The sequence below is a fragment of the Ictalurus furcatus genome, chromosome 29 (genome assembly GCF_023375685.1).
Source record: "Ictalurus furcatus strain D&B chromosome 29, Billie_1.0, whole genome shotgun sequence".
In the NCBI taxonomy this organism is placed as follows: Eukaryota; Metazoa; Chordata; class Actinopteri; order Siluriformes; family Ictaluridae; genus Ictalurus; species Ictalurus furcatus.
The window spans coordinates 827143-845154 of record NC_071283.1 but is presented as its reverse complement, the minus strand read 5'-3'; the positions used below and the strand labels follow the sequence as shown (position 1 = coordinate 845154).

Here is an 18012-nt window from a genome sequence, read left to right as displayed (position 1 = left end):
GTGTGTGTTTGTGTGCGTGCGTGTGTGTGTTCATGTTTAGGGGGGTGCCCTGGTTCTCACATCGGAACGTAACATAACGGTTCCCACAGAAACTATGTCACTTCCTGTGCCATTTCAGCTTCCTGTCTGCACTGTGGTTTCAAAGTGAGGGTTTTTTTGTTTCCCAGGTGTGTGTGTGTGTGTGTGTGTGTGTGTGTGTGTGTGTGGAGAATAGGCGGTGTTCTTGGTCGGACAGTTTCACAGCTGCTTGCCTACATTCTGTAAACACATTTGAAGCACTGCATTGTGGGTAAATTCAACATAAGTTAACACTTCACTGAGCTGTTGTTTGTGTCATTAAGAGAAAATAAGCGTTCACTGTTCATCCGTTAAAGTGTTTTTACCTCTGTTTAATGTGCGGCTGTGTTCCAATACTGTTTTTAATGCACCCTTGTTGACCTCCCCTTGATTGAGTCCCCTCTGCCATCCCGTGTATCGTTCCTTTATCACAACACTGCGAGTGAAGCTGTAAATTTGTGATTTTTGACCTTTATAACCCCAAACTTTACTTCTACATCTGTCCATGACAGCTTCCAGCACTGCTTGCTAGTTAGCAAACTGCTAATCTGATCATCTGTGATGCTAATGCAGCAATATTAGCATCGTGCTAACCGTAATCCGAGCTCATATTTTACATTTCATGTCCTTATGAACTCGGAGCTGATCCCAGACTGTAAACAACCGACTGTGACTTGCTAGCTAGTTAGCAAGCTAGGTAATATTTAGCAAGAATCTGAGCGCGTAGACGTCCAAAGAAATTGGCTCGACGCTCTGTTTGTCCATGTGAAAAAGGGGGGAGCTTCAGATCATTATCGCTAGCCTTCCTTTAATTCTTTTGACTTGACGTAATATAAAATTCTGGCTTTATTTAAACGATATGCTAGTTTAGGAACATGAATTAAGCCTGCTAGCTACTAACATACAGGACAGTGCTGATGTTAAACTGTTATAAACTGATACATTGTGTAAATAATTAGCTCGTAACTTAGCTAACATTAGATAAACTATTACATTCTGACCAGAATTGTATGTGAATTAGTTAAGTCAAACTTAAGAAATGAAAAGAAAGACCACTGGTGATGTCATATGATGAAGCCTAAACAGTCACTAGTCAAAATGAGGGGGAGTATTGGGAAAAAGTATTAGAATACAGCCTTCTGTAAAGCCGAACTTGTTAATAGTTTCAACATTAAAGCTAACATTAAAACTTTCTTTAGCTACGCTGTGTATTAAGCTATCATCATTTCCATTGTTAGCACAGTTTAGCTTCTGTTTCTGCTTCTGTTTATGAATGTGAATGTACATTAAAGGTATATGGATCTGCAGGACAGTCTGTTTACCTGCTCTGTTAAAAAAAAAGATCTTTCTGTCAGGTTCCACAAAAACAAATCTCAATGCTGTGTTATTAATTCTGTTCCTGAACCTGAATGTATTTCACTGTCATGTCATGTTTTCTTTTCTTTTCTTTTGAATCATCTGAGTACCATTTAAAGCAAGTTAATGCTGCATTTCTGTAGCGTATGGGTGGAGCTTAAGTTAAACTCAATGAGCCAACTATTATAGTCCATAAGAGTACACAGTTTACAATGTAATAGTTAACCATCACTAGTTTTGGCTAATAGTTTACTCAATTTTAGGAGGACTGTTAGCAAACCTTTCTAGCTAATTTACATTAAATAGTTACTGCAAAAGATGAAACGTTACCCTTACATAACAAGCTAGTTGGCTAATGTTTGAACAGTGATGTGTTTGTAGCTGGCTAGCTTAATTCATGGCTAATCATGTTTACCCTAAGCTCCACCCAGGATGTGCTAATCAGAGGCATCTTAGCATGCTAATTATTTGACCTAGCTAGTCTTGTAAGCTTGAAAACAAACATTAATAAGCTGTTTTATCTGCAACTTTTTTTTTTTTTTGCTTTGCTAAACCACTATTAGCACTAGATAGTCTGTTTCAGTCAGATTCACACAGTCTTAAAACCGGACGAGTTCATGCGTCATTCATAAGAGCTTAATGATCCATCAGAAGGCGCTCGCAAGACTCGTTAGAGTCGAAATCTCATTCAAAGTACGTAAACAGGCGCCATATTGGAGAGTTTAGAGACTTTCCTTTATGTATTCGTACATATTCTGTCTCTCAAACTCAAATCCTGCCTTTTTATTCATGCTTTAAATGGGCTTCTGACACTACTGAATGTTGTGAGAGGCTTCTGATGCTTTATTAAGCTCTTACGCATGGTTTATGGACATCCACAGCTGAGACTGTGTATAATTTATCTGTGTAATTAGGCCATTTATGTAATACACTAAAGAGTCATTATGATATACAGTATTAAATTGTACATTAGACATTTTCTGCATAAAGAAATGATTCGCTCTGTGTAAATGAGCACTAACAGCTAATAAGCTAATGAGCATTTCCACTAAATGGTACTCAGATTTTTTTTTTTTTTTTTTAAATCTTTGGCTAGTTTTTTTCCTTTTCTTTTTTCAATCACGTGTTTTAGCCCATGATCTGTTTTGATCTGAACTGTACCACTACTGAGAAAGAAAAAAAACTCATAAGGCTAACAATGAAAGTAAATGTTAGCAAGAAGGCATTGCCATAATGCTAACCAGACTTGATATATTAGCAGCAGTGTTAGACTTGTTGGTGAAGTAAATTTTGGGAGATTTTCTCAAACCGTGTACTTACATTGCACTTTAAAGGTCATATTAGCAGGCTAGCTCGGCCTAGCGACACGCTGCTTTGTACAACACATTTTATACAATTTCTTTTGCATTGTACATAAAGCAAATTGACAGTGTGATACTGTTCTAACACATCCTTGTTGACTTCCCCTTAAAAAAAAAAATTACAAAAACCTTTACCACAAGAACAATGTAAAAAGAGAGGAAGAGAGAGATTTATCAAATCAAACAGCATTATTTCCTTCTAATTCTGTTTAGAGTTGCTAATGCAATCTTGTTAACTAGCTAGCATTATGAAGTAATAAAATGTTATTAGCTGTAAGGTAAAGTGGTTGTTAAATATCATTTTTATTGTTCTTTTATGTGAAAAGCATGTATAATATTACAGTAATAGTTAAGGCATTATTTTTTATTTAAAAAAATTAAGCTACATGCTAACACTCAGTATTTGAGTTGAAACTACATTTGTGTGTCTGGAAAATTCTGTTGCAAGTTTCCATGGAAACAGGTCATGCCACTGAGCAGTGGTGAGTGGGGGAGGGGTTTTACACACTGCCTCAGCCATTTTGGTGATTAAATTAGCAATGGAAACTGTTTTGAAGGAATAATCTAGCTAGCCAGCTAGCCTAGCATGAGTCTAATGACATTTAGTCAGAGTGAACATCACACAACGGCCCTTAAGATGGCCAAGAGGACTGAACCACTGGGAAAATGTAGGGGGAATTCAAAAAGGGTGTGTTTAAAAAACAACAACAGTATTAAAACTAGTTTAATGTAAACAATAATGAGAAATGGCTACTGAGCTAAAATAAATTGTCAAAATCAAGAGCTGTATTAGCAGGCTAGCTTGTTTTTTGTTAAGGAGGATTGTTTTGATCCACACAGCCGCTAGTCATGATGTCATGGAGGCTGTGAGGAACAGAGGTCCGATCGATCCGTCAGCTTGCTAAAGACTGACACCGGCATGTGGAGAAGGTCAGCGGAACGTTCCGGAAAATGACGTTTAGCCATGAGTGAGGTTCCTGAAATTTCAGGAAATGAGGTTCTTCAAATCAGTGTGCAGAAGATGTGAGGAGCCGAGGAGAATGGAACGATGGGAAGAACCGAAGGATGGAAGTGAAAAGTGAAATGTTATTGAGGGTTTGGAATAAACTGAAGGTGTAAGCTGAGGGGAAGTGTCGAGTGCGTGTGAAAACAATCATCAGACATATTAGCAAGCTAGCTCGGCCTAGCAACACGTTACAAAAACAATCGGATATGATATGTGATGTTGTTTTTAACACACACTGTTTACCATGAGAACAATGCAAAAAAAAAAAAGATTTCTCAAAGGAAGTAGCATCCTTTACTTCACCCTCTGTTCAGTCACATCAGCTTGCTAATTAACTAGCTTCTTAACTAGCTAGCATTATTACGAAGTAACAAAGTCATATCAATTGTAAAATAAGAAATTAACTGTTGTTTGTGTGTGTGTGTGATATTAACATCAATTTTCAGGAGTATATCCCGCTAATCTCATTGTTAATCTCTGCTCGTGATTTTATCTTCTGAGAGCTGATGCCATTTTGCTTTGGCTTTCCTGTGTGCGCTAATTTAACATCTAGCATCAGCGCTTCTGTCGTGGTATTTATTGGATCGTGAAAGACTAGCTCTACACCAACACTCCAAGTTTTAAATATAGACCTATAATCAACGTTTCTCTTTCGACCTGGCAGTGTGCGCCAGCAGCGGACTTTAAAACTGATCTGATTTCTCATTTCGTTTTTTATTTTTAAATAAGCTAATCGATTTGATTAATACAAAGTCTGAACAATCTATACCTAAACTTCTTTCCATCATTATTCAGGTTTATTTACAAACAAAACAAATCAAAAGCAAAATAGGGTCAGTAATGATGTGTGGGGAAATCTTAAATGTGCTAACTGGAGTCACTGCGTTAAAAAGGGGCGGCGCTTATTCAAATTTAATTATGCCATCACTTTTATCTAATTTTGTTGTCTCAGTGTAGTGTTTGGAATAAATACTAAAGTTGATCAAATTCGGTTACTGTTATGTTAACTAGCAAGTAGCCACAATTTCTAGCACGCTAGCTTTACACCAACTACTATTTTGTGTAATTACAGCAAGTATAGCTAAGCTAACTGGCAAGCTAGATAACATTACGCTATTATATTGTGTAATTAAAACCCGTAGCCAAGCTTATTTGCCAGCTAAATAATGTTCGCCTAACAAACCTATTGTGTATTTCAAGCAAGTAGATAAACTTACCACAAGCTAGCATTATGCTATCTATTATATTGTGTAATTAAAGCAAGTAGCCAAGCTTACCAGAAAGCTAGCTAACATTACACTATCATATTGTGTACTTAAAGCACGTCAGTAGCTAACATTAGGTTAACTATTATATTGTGTTTATAAAACAAGGAACTTACTAACTAATATTAGCATAAAAATTATATTGTGATTCTAAAATAAGTCGCTAAACTTACTAGCAAGCTAGCTAAAGTTATATTAAGTTATATTGGGTTTTTAAAACAGGTAGCCACACGTACTAGCTAATATTAAGCTAACTACTGTATTATGCATTTAAAGAACGTGGCTAAGCTCACTAGCTAACATTACACTAACTATTAAATTGTGTAATTATAGTCTTTGCAACCAGACAGGAAACTGGACAAAAGTTTAAAATCACTCCACATGGTTTTATTTTCCTCAAGATTATTTACATACATAAATAAAAAAAGATGAAACATGTTTAACAATCCGGGCTGCACGACATATCGCTGATTAATCGTCTCGCAATACTGTAATATGCAAATGAGCTTTTTAACAAACCTCAGTATGTTTCGTGTTGTCAGAGGTTCTAGATCTCAAATGTGTTAATTTTCTCTCTTTTGTCAAAAACAGAACAAAACATCAACATCTGTGTAAACATCTGGTGTGGAGGAATGGACAGAAAGCATTTTTTTCCTGAGGAGATCTGTAAGTGTTTAGATCAAATAAATAACTCATAAATGCGTTACAAGACATTATAAACATAAACATAGCACCACACCAGTTCTGACTGCATTAGCAATTTTTGCTAGTTCATGCTAGGTGGCTAACGTGAGATCACTCTTGGTGACTGAAGCTATGCTAATAATTAATCTGTACCTGTGTAAACTTGGTTGAAAAGCCTGGAGATATAAACATACGCTAACTTTTATTACCTTGTCATGAAGATAATTCAGACAAAATCCTGCTAACAGCGTTGCTAAATCTAGCACAGCCACATATGCTAAAACTTTTCAATTTGCTAGAATTTTTTTACATTATTTGTACTTGCTGTTGGGCTTGTTGAACTAATACTTTGAGCTGGCTTAGGTTATGCTAGCATTGCTTATGCTAGTTTGTACCTTCAAGCTAATTAGCATTTTGTTTTTGAGCTTCCTTTTTTTTTGTTAAACTTGAAAATGCTGTGCTAATTTCTAGCTTTTTTCCCTCATGTTAGCTTTGTTACTCCTCTTAGCCTAATTAAATATTTTTGCTTAATCCTTATTGAGTCTTGTTATTGGAAGTTTTTTAAAGGTTATGCTAGCTGCTAGCTTTTGTCTCTGTTTAGCCTTTAATGCTACACTCACCATTGGTATTTTGTGCTGAATTATTTCATTAACCGTTAAAGCAAAACAAAAAATTTCAACGTCAAACTTGGGCGAAAAGACTCTTAAAATAAGAGTCCTTACATGCTAAATCCAAAGCCTGGCTTGCTAAAAATATTAGCACCCTTGGCTTAGCATAATAAAGGTTAATTTAAAAAATAAAAGTACAGTTACAGGTTTTTTTGCTTTCACACTTGGCTAATCCGACCCAGACTGTTAGCCTCGACTTTGGGCCTCAGGTCTACCAGCTGCTGTCGAACACTTTCTTACACATGTTGGAGTTTTCCTGATGAAGAGGAAACTCAGAGCCAGGAATGAGCTGCTCGCGACTCCTGTGCCAGGCGTACGGCTCTCCGGAGGACAACTTCTCCATTTTATACACTGCCTCCCTACAGCACACCACAAACAACACCACGTTAAACACTAACTCCTACTAAAAAATAAGGTTTCTGTAAAGAAAATGCTAATAATTAGCAAGTAGCCAAGTCTCTAGCCAACTAGCTATGGTTTGCTACCTAAACTTCACAAGTGAGCTAAACTCCAAGCATCACGAGGCTGAGGTTACGCAGTTTGGGCCACTAGAACTACGCATGTGGTTTGAGATGTTCACCTGAATGGGAACGTGGTCTTATCCATCTGCATGCACACCAGGAAGGGGTACTCGGAGAACTGCACGGTGGTGATGAAGTCAAGCGCCGCCTCCATCTCAAAGCTCACCTCCATCCCCACGCTCAGGAAGTCCGCATCCACCGTCACGTTGCCCATGACAACCAGAGCGCCCCTGTGGAGAACGTAGACAATTCAGATAAACATCAAGGCTCTTGTGTTCCAGTGGAACTGTGATGAACCTTCTGTTGTAGGATTATGTAGAAGAATCTTTAAGACAAACTAAGTAACGTTTTAGTGTATTAGATGAAATCAAGGTTCTCGTCCGGTTCTGCATGTAACTTATTTCATATCAAGCTAGCAACTTTGCTAATTTACGTTTAGCTACTACATTGATGATCTTTTGGTGTAGCATTGGGGAGCTAACTATATTTAATACCTTATTTTTACTATAAAGCTAGCTTGCTATTTACATTTATCTAACATACTCTGAAGAAAGCAATTTTTCGTATTGCTAGCTAGCTTACTTATTAGCAAGCTAGCACAAATCTTAGCAAAGATTTACAATTAGCCTAAGATTTTACATCTTGCATTTGAGCTTCAACTTCACAGAGCTTCCGAAGAACTTTGCTGGAAGAACTTTCTGTCCCAAACCGTCCGTTTCTCAAGGAACCCTGTGTCCTACACAATTTTTTCCAGCTGAGCTGTTGGCTGTAGCGATCTGTGGTTTATTTGTGTCTGTACATACCTCATAGCCTGCTAATGTCTGTGTGAGCTTTTACAAAAGAACTAGCACCCAGTTCCTTGAATCCTACACCTGTTCATGGCTTTCAAAAAAAAAAACCCCAGACTATACCTTCATTATTTAGCATAAATTTATCCCTTAGCATCAAATGCAAGAACCTCAAGCAATGCTAAACGTTCAAAATGTTAACATTTTAGGACCGAAACCAATGACCTTCTCCTCTGACGCACAACGGGGGTCTATATTTGGACTCAAAGCCACAACCTGACCTGTCTGCCAGTGCATTTGTTTCCTGGCTAGCACTTAGCCGGCTTAGCCAGCGTTTCCAGGCTAGCAGCCAGAAGCTAAAAGACGAGCACCTGGTGCAGATGCTGCTCGCTGGAAGGTTAGAAAAGCCCAATAAGATCACTCTCACTCTCGAGAGAGTTATGAGAGGGAAGCGGGAAAAGAAACATGGAGCGATTTTGGGAATCTGTCGCAAAAGTAGACAGCAGGGAATAGAGTCTGATGAAATGTTTGATGATTATTTTTATACCTGTTGTTGACGCTAGTCTTGGATTCCCGGTACCAAAGGCTGAACTCCATTCCTCCAGAGATATCGATGGCCAAACCACCCTGGAACTCGACAGCGGCCCGCAGGCCAGATTGCAGAGGGATCACCTGAGAGACAGATAGAAAGGGAAATGTGATCACATGGACGCCAACTTCGAGTTATGGGCAAGAGTAAGGTGGTGTTGATGATGGAACAATTCTTTCAAGGATGATGGGAACCAAAAGCCACGTTTCCTTTAACCAGTTGAGGTCGAGGACCAACCGATTGCTAATTGTTGCTGGGTCTCACCTGAGAGTGGTCAGTGAGCAGGATGAGTCCCTTCACCACGTTTATGGGGTCTCCAGACATAGAGAACATCTTGGACATCAGGTCGCTGTAGCCCTTGAAAAAGGTCACGGGCCGGAGCTGAACGTCCATGAGCAGCGCCGACATTCCAGCAAACGACTCCAGGTCCTCCTCACCTTCATCAGCCGTCGCCGCTATCAGAGACTCCAGACCCTGAGCCTCGATGGCCACCTGGATGGGAGGTGCAGTCAGTGAAGTTTAGGTAAAAAGAGTATGATTCTTACAGACGAGTCATAGGTGAGGTTGTGTACAGGTGGGAGGAGTCATAAAGGTGAAGGTATGTGCAGGTGGGAGGAGTCTTATTTGTCTCATTAGTCTTCTACTTCTTGTTCTTCTTATTCTTATGATTATTATAACTAGATCACTAGATCTAAAGCCTGCAAGCTGACTGCTAAAACGAGTTAAGAGCTCCTCAGAGGCGTGTGTGTGTGTTCCCTCCTCAACCTCTTGACGTTTCCTGGCTGCTGGCGATCACATAAACAATTATCACCTCCTTTTTAAACTTCTCCATGTTATGATTTATAGTCAGCTCCACATTAGCTCTCCTGCCAGCCGCTGCATGAAACTCAAACTCCTCTGTCCCGTTCGTTTCGGTGTCTCAAACCTTCCATGTTCTCACATTCATTTATCGCTCATTTGCTAACTTTAGTTCTTGACACATCTCGAGAATCCACTTTTAGGTGTCGGCTCGAGGGGTTCCTCTTTTTCTCAGTCTCGGTTCCTGCTGTTTTTAGGATGTTTTTCCTCACCACTGTCATGCTCAGCTCCGTCACATACATTGCAACACTGAACTTTGGAAATGAAATATGGATTCTCATTAACCTCTTAACTACCTCAGTGTCACTTTTTCTGTTTAAGGGAATGGGAAACATGGTCATTTATAGAGTTTCTCTTGCTGAATGATTAAAATGTCTGATGTTTAGATTCAAGTTCTCAGGCACTTGCAGTACCTGAAGGCCGTGCAGGAGGGCGCCGTTGCTCTGGCCGTAAATGTTCATGTTGCTCGTCCTAAGGATTCCTGACCCCGAGTACAGAATGTCCAAGCTGTAGGTGGTGGTCACATCAGCGCCCCCTGCAGGACGACAGGTGAACAGGATAAAGTGTAAAACAGCTGAGTAATCTAAACTGAACCCAAATAAATGCGAACATTTATTGTTCGCATTTATTTGGGAATTAAACTCATCTTGCATTTCAGCTTTTCTAATAATAAGGTGAAGGTAAGGTGAGTATCTGGGTATAAAAGTGTTTTTAAAGGTGCACATACAACAACAAGAACAGTCTTCAAGTTTGCTTTAACACTATTCCATTCATGGTTGGAGGTCAGAGGTCAGGACTAGGGGAAGCAGAGGGTCACGTACGTGTCACGTAGCCGGAGTAGGCGGATGAGGATCCGATCTTCGAGAAACGGTCATAGTTCTGCGCGATCGTGTCCTTCATGACTTCACGCACTATTTTACTGCAGAATAAAGAGAAGACGAGGATCGGAGATAAGCCGAGCTCACCCCACGTTCACTCTCATGAGTGACAAAGCAACAGGCGATGTGTGCACCACAGAGCCACAATTTTATCTAGTCTAGTGTACCTGTCCCGGTGAGGCTCACCTGGAAGGCATGTCGAAGCAAGTATAGGTAGCAAGGCTGCAGTATCTCCTGTACCTGTACAGGTATGGCTCACCTGGGAGGCATGTCGAAGCGCAGGACATCCTCCACTTTGGACAGCATGTATTTGTTCATCTCATGAGGCAGGTGGCCGATGGAGAGCAGAAGGTTCTTCACCTCCTCGTAAGACGGATCGCTGCTCAGGATCACATCAGCCGCCACGGCACGAACGTTCTTCTCGTAGACTCGTCGGTTCTGATGGTACACGCGATTCAGCGTCTGTTTCACCTGTGAATACAAAAACAGAACGAGAGGTATACTTCAGTCACAGGTATTTGATGTAAACGACATTCTGGCCTAAACGAGGAAGTCATTCAGGACACAGACCTCGCGCGTGATGAGCTGAGGCCCGTATCTCTGCAGAGCGGTGATGGCGATGGTGCTCAGCGCTCCGGTCTCAGACTCGGCGAATCGAGTGAGCAGCGGTATGGCCTCCGGCAGGAGAGCATTCTTCAGGGCCAGCAGGTACATCTGAACCTGAGCCTCATCCTGAGTGCTCTCTGGTCCTGCGAGGATCTGCTGCTTCACCTTAACAACCACCTGAAGTCCAAAAAAGAGAGGTTAATAAACTGAGTGCATCACTGAAATGACTCTGACTCAAATGAATCGAACTACAGATGAGATGAATCAGCCCAAAGTGATTAGTATACTCTTATACTTGATTCGGTTTTATTTGATTCGGTTCAGTTCATTCAATATGATTCGTGAGTCTGATTCACATACCTTTACTTGAGTTATAAAAATCTCCTGCATTTGATTCTCTTAAATCTGATTCAATAGGATTTGATTCTAGTGTTGATAGTGATGACTCACCGGGAGCTCACATCCTCCTTTCTGGCACAGTTTTTTCACCAAAGCCCCCATGATGATCACGATTGACTCCTTAATGTCTGTGCTGCCGATCTTCCCGTTAGAGATATCCTACACAGAACACACACACACTTCAGTGTTATACTATACACCTGATACTCCACCACACTATTGTTCAGGATAAACAGACAATTTTGACATAGTTTGGCCAATAATACAACGTACACTATGTGTGTGTGTGTGTGTGTGTGTGTGTGTGTGTTTCTCACCAGCAGGGCCTGCAGCATGCTCTCAGTAGGGTGGGAGGCAAAACCACATGCGTAGAGGAAACGCTCCTGCAGCAACACACTGTCACTTTTTGCTTTACTGAAGTCCAGGAACTCCAACATGGCCGACAGAGAGGCAGGAGTCTGGGCCGAGGTCACTGCGTCCACCAGCTGAGGACTACAGAGAGACAGACAGACAAACTGTATATGTAAACTGAATCAGACTAAGATAAATCATATTTGATTAACTGAACTAAACCAAACAAAACTATATCAAACATGAATCAGATTCAAATGAATCTCTCAAACATGTATTTAAGTCATATTTAACTAATGAATCTGAAACAAACAGAATGATATTGAACATGAAATGATTCCAATTCAAGTGATTCATACTGAATCTATCTAACTGAAAGATGATCTGATCAAATGAATCAATACACGAATCAATTAAGTACAGTGAATCAATCTTAACGGACTCAAAGTAACCTGAATCATTCAGAAACAACTCCATCTAAAACAAATGAATATGAAAAGGAGGGAGTGTAAACATATGGAGCGAGGGAGTGTGTGTCCCTTACAGTGCGGTCTTGCTGCAGTTCTGAAGTACACTCAGGATCTGCTCTTTGCTGGACGAGCGCAGGCTGTGGATCAGAGACAGGAAACTGCGAGGACCTGAAGATTTAGCCAGAGATTGTGGCTCCAACTGAGAACGCAATGCCTTCCATGTGTCCATCAACTACACACACACACACACACACACACACACACACACACACACACCAAAATGAATCATATTAATTAGAGTGATATAGATCTGAAAGAAACACGAGGTGACTCGGCTCCAGGTTTGTATTAATAAGAGAAAGAGCGTACAGTCGGACAGGCTTTACAGCGGGTGTTGGTTTTCTCCGTCATCACTCCCACAGAGACCAGTTTGGGGTCGAGACTCTTCACCACACTCGCTGCCTCTTTACCGGAAACTTCCGCAGGTCCGTCTGTCACCGCGAGCAGAGTGAGCGACTGCCTGAGGGACAAACACAGCGCTTTAACACAACACACTGACCTGTGACTGAGACTGCACTGTGAGTGTGTTGCTGTCATACACTCACATTTACATGTAGTGTGCGTAGTTAGTGTAGTGCGTAGTTAGTGTAGTGTGTAGTTAGTCTAGTGTGTAGTTAGTGTGTACACAACCAAGTGTGTGTGTAGTTAGTGTGTGAAGTTAGTGTAATGTATAGTTACTGTAGTGTGTAGTTAGTGTGTGTAGTTAGTGTGTGTAGTTAATGTGTGTAGTTAGTGTGTGTGTAGTCTCTCTTACTCAGACAGCACTTTGGCAGCAGTGGTGCGGCGAGCGTTGACTGACAGGACGTGTGTTTCCTTGGTAACAGCAGATTTGATGAAGCTGCCTTGCAGAGTGATGAGTGTCACTGAGCTTGACTTCTCACCCACACCCAACACCTGCGAGAGAACATACACACTGCACTTCACCTGACCTGCTGAGTGTGTGTGCGTGAGTGTGTGTGTGTGTGTGTGTGTGTGTGTGTGTGTGTGTGTGTGTACCTGGCTGTGTGTGGTGAATCCCGTCTCCTGAGTTTTGCAGCTGTCTGTGTGTTTCATGCGGATCACCTGATCTTTAGAAACCTTGTACTCGACCAGACACTTTCCTGACGCATCAGCCTGCGGACACACACGCACACACACGCACGCACACGCACACACACACACACACACACCCCACAAAGCAACAGTAATGTCTTAGTTTCACACACGACACACTGAAAACAATCTGCTTATCTCTATAGTTATGCTGTCGTTATCGGCTTTGTCCCAAATCACACCTTATTCACTACATAGTGCACTATTTCAAGAATGTTGCCAGTTTCAAAAGACTAGTGAAAATCATCCAGTGCACCACAGCAGGTTAATGCAAAGATAGTGCACTTCAGTAGTGTGCCGTGAACAGAGTGTGCGGTTGAGGACACGCCCACACTGGACATAATGTAACTATATGATGCAGTGAAAACAAATCTAGTGTAGGGAATAGTGAGTAGGGCACAATATGAAACAGCCTTTACCTCCATCATCTTGCCAGACTTCAGCTGCATCATCAGCATACTGGCCACGCCCCTTTTCAGATTCTTGATGGTAGCAGGTTCCGCCTTGTGTGTGTAAAGACTCCTGACCTGCGCAGTGATAATAATCACAAGACGTGTAACTCTTTTGTCCTCCATCTGACCCATCACATCTTATGAGTTGCCTTTTACGGAAAAGGGGCGGAGTTGAGAAGCAGATTTCAGGGCCAGAAAAAAAATGTTAATAGAAGCTTAAAAACATGAAGAAACTGGTCCTATCCCCTGCATGGCGATACTATGCCTCAGACTTTCTAACTAATTTATTGAAATGAGATGAGTATTGCAGGTGTAGAAACACTTTTAAACTTTACATACCGCCCCTTTAAACAACATTCTAGTCATTTCCTTACTGTGCAGTCTCTGCAGTGTTAGTTATGCACGGTTGTTTAGTGTGTGTGTGTGCGTATGGTTGTTTTTTTTACCTTGCCCATCTTCCAGAGCAGCATGAAGGGTCTCTGTAGTGCCTCGTTCTTTTCTCTACCCAGAATTCCCTTTGCGGTGGTGCCGTGGAAGATGTTGTTTTTGCGCGAGCGCTCGGCGGCGTTTTGGATCTGAACGTTAGACATCTGAGAGAAAAAAAAAGAGAGAAAGCAGTGCTTAAAAATTCACACACTGACCACACTGTGTGTCTACACGGTCAGGTTTATATTAATGCACACGTTCGAATAGGTTATCGTTTCTATAGCAACAGCTCACTTGTACGGAGGACGCTCTACATAAATGGATTAAAAAGTGTTTATGTAACGTGTATGGAAGGAGTCTCCGGTGTCAGCGCTTTGTAACAGTCAGTAACTTTCCCGTAAGTTTTCCGACATCTTCAGGACAGAGGAGATTAAAAATGTAATTGAAATTGAAAGTTGAATTTGAACTTGTTGTGGTATGAAAGGAATAAAACGTTCGGAGACGTGCTGTTGCATTCTTGTGGCGCCCTCGTTCTTCGCTCTCCTCACCTGGACTCTGAGCAGCTGCTCGTCGTGGTTCTCCGGGTTCCTCCAGGCCAGGCTGATGTCCACATCGCCGGAGATCTTAAACCCGACGTTTCCTCGGCTCGAGCCTTTGGGTCGGTTGACGCTGAGCTCCGTTCTGTAGCTGAATCTGTAAAGACGCCCGCCGTCGAGCTGCGGGCCTGCACTCGCACCTGAAACAACACACACACACACACACACACACACACACACACACACGCTGAGAACACACATGCTGGGCGACCGCAGGTCCTGTTTATCCAGGACGGGCAGGAAATGCCACGATAACTAACCCTAATCCTAATTCTCAAAAAATTCCAAAATATCTGTTAATCCGTATGTACTAATTTAATTGAAGGAGGTTTATTTAAGGACGACTCTGGTTTTACGGATGTGACATTTTTGACCTTTAGATTAGCAAAGCTTAGCGCCACTGAGATGAGTCAATGTGTGGTCACGTGACCTATCGAGTGAACTTTGAGAGAAAATAACAAGCTTAATTACGCTGGGGTTAAATGTCGTAACACGCTCACGCTCACGCTCACGCTCACGCTCGTATCTCCAGATAACCGACCTGCTGTCCTTTAATAATCAGAGCAGGACACCGTCTACTGACTCCATACATTTAGACTGAAAACATGTTTATCTTATAATTTCACTGGATCTCTTTAGGAGACGCTTTAGTTACTCAGTCAGCAAAAAAAAAAAGTAGAAGCCGGTGTAAAATATCTCATATTTAGCTCTGTACGTCCTGTAGACGTGCACGATACGGGCCTCTCCGTTTAGCAAGTGTAAACCGAAGGATTTCTGTTTTAATACCAGAGCAAGTTCCGTGTAGCGTAAAGATCGCGTCCTGACTCTGATATGATTCACTTGTCCTCTAGAAATGTCATATTTTACCTCTAAATCAAGAGATTAGAGCAAGTAGGAAGTAAAACTATTTGAAAAAAGAAAAAAATGTAAAAGAAAATATCATATATATATATATATATATATATATATATATATATATATATATATATATATAATACAAATATAAATAGATTATTTATATAAATATGAAATAAGAAAATATACAAAGAGGGAAATTATCTTTCTGTTTAAAGCGGCCGTATCAGTCATGAAAGAACATCATCTACAGTATATCACATATACTGTATATCTGTATACATTATATTACCCCCCCCAGCCCTCTCTCTCTCTCTCTCTCTCTCTCTCTCTGTGTGTTCCTCTATGTCTCTCGCCCGGTACACTTGGATCTGATCTGTACTGACGTGTCACTCTGATATTTCATCATCGCTCACATCCTCGTGCATGACATCATCGCATATCTCCTGACCCGTCATTTGTCTAAATGTGTACCTGAGCTCTTGTCGATTAGGTTCTATGCTACAAGTGCACTAGATAAAGTGTGCTATCTTTTCACTAGGGACCCAAGTGACCCAGGGTTAGGGTTAGGGTTAGGCTAACCCTAACCCTAACCCTATATACCTACACTAAATAGGGTATAAAACCAGTGTTTCACCTTGAAGTGCACTATATGTTTGCTAGAGACCCATTTTGGATTCAGTTTCTATTCCATATGCAAAAATAATATCCTCAATACCCTGAGTAGTGTACTTGTTCTTTAGGAACACATTAGGATACACTTTGTTCCCTATTCCCTATAGACATGCACTATGTAGGGTATTATATAATGGCTTAAAGACCCTAAGTACTGCACTAGATGTTCTATAGGGATCCCTTAGGATTTTGTTCACTATATTGCCTAAATAAATGCACCCTAAGCACCCTAAAAGTGCACTAGGTGTTCTGTAAGGATTCGTTTGGGATTAGTCCGTGTATTCCTTCATAGAATTGCATAAATACGCTGTGTAGTGCCCAAAAACAGGCCTATTTCCTATTCTACTCCTCACTACAAACACATCTATACGGCATGAAATGTCTCACTTCCTGTTAGGTGAGGATAACGTTATGAGTTCAAATCCCAGTCTGATTGTACCCTCACGTTTATCTCTTATTTCTCAACCCGGCTTTTAATCATTAACTCGTTGCAGGGTGCAGAATGAATGAACCCTGAGTCTCGTACAGATTTATAAAGCAAATATATCTGTATGTATACTGTGTATTTCTATCACATTCAACACATCGTGTCACACATTATGACCCTAAAACTTCTCAGTATCCTATCAGAGGTCAGAGGTCACTGAACCGATATCTTTAACCCTGACAACCTGAGATCTATGTCTACTCTCAGTCTAAAACTCTTCCTGATTTCTTTATCTTTATGAGGAATAAAAGTGTCCTTACCGTGACAGAAGGCTGTGAAACAGCCGGTGAAGCCGAGCAGAAACATTAAAAGTGTCCGCATGGTGAAGGGAAGACGGAGAGAAAGACAGGACCAGGGACAGAGAGAGAGAGAGAGAGAGAGAGAGAGAGAGAGAGAGAGAGAGCGAGAGAGAGAGACAGGATGGTGTGTGTACTTCGGCTCTGTTTATCTGAGTGGAGGTCAGACTCCAAACTCCACACTTCAGTACCAAGTACCAAGTACTCTACAGCTACTCATTAACCCGGTTGCCAGATCATAGCCTTTAAATACGGTTTAAAAAACCCCCGAAAACACGACAGATCAAAACCAGATGTGGGGAAATGGGCATGGCAGAGTCAGGGAACTCCTCCTCCTCCCGCTCTGTCTCAGAGCAGGGATTTAACATCTGTCAATCAATGGTCAATTATTTCCAGTGATAAATTACTAATGATTACTGATCATTGTGTTCGTTATGAACATGTTGCCATTGGTAACGACCATCAGACAGTCCTACTGTACCTTATTTATTTATTTATTTAAATTTGAGATATTTTACTGTCTTGTCTCTCATCACCTGTCTCATAACCACCTTTAAACACAGTTCTGTTAAAACCCGGTCTCAGGTGCACTACAGTTAAACCCTCCACATGCAAACACACAAACTGCTCAATCATCTGTTAGATTTTCAAATAAAATTCCTCTCATTTCAGGATTTTAAACCTAAATATTTTTAACCTTTAACTTTTTTTTTTTAAATGAAGTTTTGTTTTTTAATGTCTCTGCGTGTTTTACTTGAACGTTCAAATCTAAGCTCTCAGTTTTTTTCATTTCTTAATGATGTGTGTGTGTTTTAGTTAAACTTTTAAAACTAAGCCGTCTAACTTTTTGTTTTTAATGTTTCGCTCGAACTTTTAGATGTAAACGCGATCACTTTTTTTAATGATTGAGATGTATAAAAAAGGGTATTAAAATTAATCAAATTAACAATCAAGTGTTTATGAATGATCATCAGTGAAGTTTCTGTCACGTTATTAAATAATACAGTTTATGAGAAATTGACAAGCAAAATAGTCGACCCTGACTGTCTCAGAGTGTGTGTGTGTGTGTGTGTGTGTCTTTATTCTAGGCTCGTTACTCAACCATTGATGAACAGTCAACACTCTGTCTCTGATTAAAAGCCTATCACATTGTTTTATTTACAAAATCTCACAGTCACATCTGAAATATTTCACTGTTAAATGAATGAGTCTGTCT

The 18012-nt window shown here is 40.7% G+C and overlaps 2 protein-coding genes across 2 annotated transcripts in view; one reads left to right on the top strand and one right to left on the bottom strand.

Annotated features, from left to right (window-relative positions):
* LOC128604272 (uncharacterized protein C4orf54-like) overlaps window positions 1-1250 on the top strand; it is a 7671-nt gene extending 6421 nt beyond the window's left edge. Inside the window, exon 2 of the mRNA XM_053619274.1 lies at window positions 1-1250. This exon is cut by the window's left edge and continues 46 nt beyond it. The gene's annotated coding sequence lies outside the window, so the exon portion shown is untranslated.
* Window positions 1251-5410: 4160 nt separating this feature from the next.
* On the bottom strand, window positions 5411-16860 carry mttp (microsomal triglyceride transfer protein). Its single transcript, XM_053619271.1, has 18 exons — window positions 16761-16860; window positions 14436-14623; window positions 13908-14051; window positions 13429-13536; window positions 12914-13030; window positions 12672-12811; window positions 12227-12377; window positions 11932-12089; window positions 11354-11528; window positions 11088-11195; window positions 10602-10814; window positions 10291-10502; window positions 9975-10072; window positions 9567-9688; window positions 8560-8787; window positions 8254-8378; window positions 6978-7148; window positions 5411-6756 (listed from the first exon to the last, which is right to left on the bottom strand). Exons 1-18 carry the CDS (start codon window positions 16819-16821, stop codon window positions 6609-6611), a joined length of 2667 nt encoding a protein of 888 aa, XP_053475246.1. The 5' UTR covers window positions 16822-16860; the 3' UTR covers window positions 5411-6608.
* Between the last annotated feature and the right edge of the window lie 1152 nt (window positions 16861-18012).

Bases quoted from the DNA above. Each gene is read 5' to 3' on its own strand.
- mttp (XM_053619271.1), bottom strand. From the start codon at position 16,821: ATGCGGACACTTTTAATGTTTCTGCTCGGCTTCACCGGCTGTTTCACA. The intron at 9,689-9,974 runs GTACGTGACCCT...GTCGTCCTGCAG, and splicing joins CTACTCCGGCTACGTGACAC to GGGGCGCTGATGTGACCACC. The intron at 8,788-9,566 runs GTACTGCAAGTG...CCTCCCATCCAG, and splicing joins CCCTCCTGCACGGCCTTCAG to GTGGCCATCGAGGCTCAGGG.